Source organism: Lipotes vexillifer, unplaced genomic scaffold (assembly GCF_000442215.2).
Source record: "Lipotes vexillifer unplaced genomic scaffold, Lipotes_vexillifer_v1.1 scaffold37, whole genome shotgun sequence".
NCBI classification, from domain to species: domain Eukaryota; kingdom Metazoa; phylum Chordata; class Mammalia; order Artiodactyla; family Lipotidae; genus Lipotes; species Lipotes vexillifer.
Genome location: NW_006791811.1, coordinates 2,989,253 through 2,994,580, shown reverse-complemented (window position 1 = coordinate 2,994,580; position 5,328 = coordinate 2,989,253). Strand labels below are relative to the sequence as shown.

Here is a 5,328-nt window from a genome sequence, read left to right as displayed (position 1 = left end):
TCCCTACCTAATGTATGCTTTTGTTTTAAAAGGGAATATTCATGAGATGAAAGTTTGGCCCCAAATTCTAACTAAGAAAAAAACGGAAATTGTATATTTTAACAAAAAGGCAAGAGCAAGTGTTTGGGATATAACCATAGGAGACATTTAAATCTCTTTGAAAATGAACAATCATATGGACAGTGATTCTTTTGTAGGAAACAAATTGTATATCCTACAGAGTATTTGTCAATCTATGCTCTTACTCATATACATCAAGTAGTCAAATGCGTGTGGGGATTCTCTACCGTATCTGGATAATCCCAGACTTATTGTGGGAAGGGCTCTAATAGACCAGAGAAAAGGGTTCCCTCACTGATAACTCTGCAGATGGAAGTGGGATAATTAGTATGCACGTGAAGCAGAATATTGAGCATCCATTTTGTACAGGTGCCCTAGATAATAATGAAATCGATGTAAATACAACTTAAAACATATGGGAATATAGCAGGAATTCATGTTTCTAAATAATGAATGTCTAATTGTGGATATTTTTAATTAAAAAAATTTCATCATTGTTATAGCACCAGCAATATAAACAAACTGTAAGATAGGGGAAACCATTCCAAGGTCAATCACTTCTAATCTAAAGGGTCTTTGCTTAAAAAACAAACTCAATTGTTTCTACACACCGATTAAGCACATGGATCTGCTTACCATATTGTATACCAATTCACTCCTCAAAGAGCTTTTAGAAAATGTTTATTTATTTATTTATTTATTTATTTATTTTTGCGGTACGCGGGCCTCTCACTGTTGTGGCCTCTCCCGCTGCGGAGCACAGGCTCCGGACGCGCCGGCTCAGCGGCCATGGCTCACGGGCCCAGCCGCTCCGCGGCATGCAACATCCTCCCGGACCGGGGCACGAACCCGCGTCCCCTGCATCGGCAGGCGGACCCTCAACCACTGCACCACCAGGGAAACCCTAGAAAATGTTTTTTTTTTTTAAAATAGCCAAAGAAACATTTTCCTTTCTATTCTAGGTATAATGACCTCCAAATCCACAGCGACAAATTTACATTCATTATTAAAAAAAAAAAAACACACACAAAAAAACGGCTGAAACAATCCTATCATTTTCTGCAATTCCTAGGCTCACTGGGTTCTGTTCTTACCTAGTTTAACTTCTGCATTTTCAGTCAGCAAGACATTTTGCCCTTTAATATCTCGATGAATCACTTTATGCTGGTGCAGGTGACTCAGCCCCTGGAATGAAGGAGAGTTGAGAAGGGTTAATAGGAATATAAATCCAGATGTAAACAATTATTTTGAATGTTAATGATCCAAAAAATTTAAACTCACCCAGAGATACTTTCATTATTTTATTTATATCTTTCATGTGGTCATAATTCTGAATGGAGCACAATGTTTGTTTGTTCTAAACTTCAGGCAATGATCAATATAAACTGAAATATACAGGTGGTCATTGCAATGCCTGGTACGGTGTTAAATGAAATGCTTGCATTTCAGCTTTTGTCTCGGGTAACAAGGAACCACACAGGCCATGACACATGCACATGTTTCAACATGCACATGTTTCAGCTAACAGTACTGTGAATAGTGAGGACCCCCTGTATTTGCCAGTTGGTAACAGCAACATCTAGAGTCTGTACAGAAATCTGATTTAACTGAAGCCTCCACTTTTTTATGCAGTTTTTGAATTTAAAAGTTATTATACAATTTGAATTAAGCACAATAAAATATTACTCAGACCAGCCAAGAAATTTCCCATTGGCTTTAGCCAATGTCTCACGTTAAAACAGGAAAACAGCAGCTTCTATTTCCTTTGTTAATGTTCATCACTGTCATTTTTAGTGCTTTATATTTGTGACTCTGTGCTCATTATGTGAAATAATTATTCAGTGACATCTCAACCTGATTGTGTTCCATTTCTCCATGAATTACTCTGATTTTGGGGGGGGGGTTGTGGTGTGGGTTCAAAAACCTACAGACTTGTTCTAAGGTGGTCTCATGTTTCTCAGATAAACTGTAACCTAAAAGAATCTAAAAATGGAGTACTGAAGTAAATCATGTTATGCTATCCCTACCTAATGTATGCTTTTGTTTTAAAAGGGAATATTCATGAGATGAAAGTTTGGCCCCAAATTCTAACTAAGAAAAAAACGGAAATTGTATATTTTAACAAAAAGGCAAGAGCAAGTGTTTGGGATATAACCATAGGAGACATTTAAATCTCTTTGAAAATGAACAATCATATGGACAGTGATTCTTTTGTAGGAAACAAATTGTATATCCTACAGAGTATTTGTCAATCTATGCTCTTACTCATATACATCAAGTAGTCAAATGCGTGTGGGGATTCTCTACCGTATCTGGATAATCCCAGACTTATTGTGGGAAGGGCTCTAATAGACCAGAGAAAAGGGTTCCCTCACTGATAACTCTGCAGATGGAAGTGGGATAATTAGTATGCACGTGAAGCAGAATATTGAGCATCCATTTTGTACAGGTGCCCTAGATAATAATGAAATCGATGTAAATACAACTTAAAACATATGGGAATATAGCAGGAATTCATGTTTCTAAATAATGAATGTCTAATTGTGGATATTTTTAATTAAAAAAATTTCATCATTGTTATAGCACCAGCAATATAAACAAACTGTAAGATAGGGGAAACCATTCCAAGGTCAATCACTTCTAATCTAAAGGGTCTTTGCTTAAAAAACAAACTCAATTGTTTCTACACACCGATTAAGCACATGGATCTGCTTACCATATTGTATACCAATTCACTCCTCAAAGAGCTTTTAGAAAATGTTTATTTATTTATTTATTTATTTATTTATTTTTGCGGTACGCGGGCCTCTCACTGTTGTGGCCTCTCCCGCTGCGGAGCACAGGCTCCGGACGCGCCGGCTCAGCGGCCATGGCTCACGGGCCCAGCCGCTCCGCGGCATGCAACATCCTCCCGGACCGGGGCACGAACCCGCGTCCCCTGCATCGGCAGGCGGACCCTCAACCACTGCACCACCAGGGAAACCCTAGAAAATGTTTTTTTTTTTTAAAATAGCCAAAGAAACATTTTCCTTTCTATTCTAGGTATAATGACCTCCAAATCCACAGCGACAAATTTACATTCATTATTAAAAAAAAAAAAACACACACAAAAAAACGGCTGAAACAATCCTATCATTTTCTGCAATTCCTAGGCTCACTGGGTTCTGTTCTTACCTAGTTTAACTTCTGCATTTTCAGTCAGCAAGACATTTTGCCCTTTAATATCTCGATGAATCACTTTATGCTGGTGCAGGTGACTCAGCCCCTGGAATGAAGGAGAGTTGAGAAGGGTTAATAGGAATATAAATCCAGATGTAAACAATTATTTTGAATGTTAATGATCCAAAAAATTTAAACTCACCCAGAGATACTTTCATTATTTTATTTATATCTTTCATGTGGTCATAATTCTGAATGGAGCACAATGTTTGTTTGTTCTAAACTTCAGGCAATGATCAATATAAACTGAAATATACAGGTGGTCATTGCAATGCCTGGTACGGTGTTAAATGAAATGCTTGCATTTCAGCTTTTGTCTCGGGTAACAAGGAACCACACAGGCCATGACACATGCACATGTTTCAACATGCACATGTTTCAGCTAACAGTACTGTGAATAGTGAGGACCCCCTGTATTTGCCAGTTGGTAACAGCAACATCTAGAGTCTGTACAGAAATCTGATTTAACTGAAGCCTCCACTTTTTTATGCAGTTTTTGAATTTAAAAGTTATTATACAATTTGAATTAAGCACAATAAAATATTACTCAGACCAGCCAAGAAATTTCCCATTGGCTTTAGCCAATGTCTCACGTTAAAACAGGAAAACAGCAGCTTCTATTTCCTTTGTTAATGTTCATCACTGTCATTTTTAGTGCTTTATATTTGTGACTCTGTGCTCATTATGTGAAATAATTATTCAGTGACATCTCAACCTGATTGTGTTCCATTTCTCCATGAATTACTCTGATTTTGGGGGGGGGGTTGTGGTGTGGGTTCAAAAACCTACAGACTTGTTCTAAGGTGGTCTCATGTTTCTCAGATAAACTGTAACCTAAAAGAATCTAAAAATGGAGTACTGAAGTAAATCATGTTATGCTAACACTTGTTAATTCAAGGTATTGAAGTGTTGTTGTTTTTTCTTCATGATTTTCTGCAGTTTTAATTTTTTCTCCACAATAACAAAACCATGGTACGAAAGAGGAAGTTGAAACAAAGAGAAAAAAAAAACAACTAGCTATCTGAATCCCCTTTTGTTGAGAAAATTCAGCATGAGAATATGAATGCCCCAAAAGATCCATGTTTGTGTTTAGGAATATCAGTAAACATAAACCATGAGACAGGACAGTTTGAGGCACTAGTTTGGGTCTTATAAAATTACCTTTTTTATCTAGTCGATTTGGCTTGAGGTAGGCATCAAATAGATTAAATTGTGTAGTTTTCACAGCATATTACCACTCCATGAATCCTTAAAAGAGGGACTGAAGATCCATTTCCTTCTTTTACCATCAAAGTGGTTGGAAGCAGATACCACAGCATGTAAGCGAGCCAAAGGTTGTATTTAATGAGATCATAAAATGCATGGAGGGTCTTCTCTGAAACTTCTTGCGGCTAGGGACCTTTGGGTGATCAAATGTCCCTTCCAATGAGTCACTATATCTCAAATACCAGTATTATCATTTGGGAGAACATGTTGGAAGGAGGAAGAAAACCATGTTTTCACACGTTTTAAAACCAGCTATTGAGAGATACTCATGGGGTGAAACATCCTTGCTGCTTTTAGAACCCTGGAGATCACATGACTGATCCCCAGTAGGGTTACCCAGGAGTGCAGAAAGCCAGAGTGGGCAGAACCAGCCCTGGAGGCTCAGGAGATTCTTGGCACCCATGGGGGGGGTCTGGATAACTAAATAATCTGTCATGCTTTCCTGAATAAGTAAAATTCTACATCAGAAATCCAAATTAACTTTACACAATGGCACATCAATACTTGGAGATACATGTCAGACTTGAAGGAGTTCAGCAAGCATACCTCATTGTTTTTCCCTCAAATTTTGTTTTGTGCTCTGAGAAATCTTTTTGCCTTCTCCAATCCATGGAGGTATTATCCTATATTTTCTCTTAAGAGCTTTATTTTTTTATATCTTTTGTACTTATAACCATAATCCACGTGGAATTAATTTTTAAATATGATATAAAGCAGGTATAAACTTCATGTTTTTATATGGATATTCAACTGATCAAGCACTATTTACTGATAAGACCCTTT

The 5,328-nt window shown here is 37.4% G+C and overlaps 1 protein-coding gene across 8 annotated transcripts in view; it reads right to left on the bottom strand.

Moving 5' to 3' along the window:
* The window catches only part of TNIK (TRAF2 and NCK interacting kinase), a 414,613-nt gene that overhangs the window by 132,542 nt on the left and 276,743 nt on the right, over positions 1-5,328 (bottom strand). For all 8 annotated transcript variants that reach the window (XM_007464722.1, XM_007464716.1, XM_007464717.1 and 5 more), the window contains exon 6: positions 3,235-3,325. In XM_007464722.1, coding sequence (XP_007464784.1) covers positions 3,235-3,325 — 91 coding nt within the window. The remainder of the gene's footprint in view (positions 1-3,234; positions 3,326-5,328) is intronic.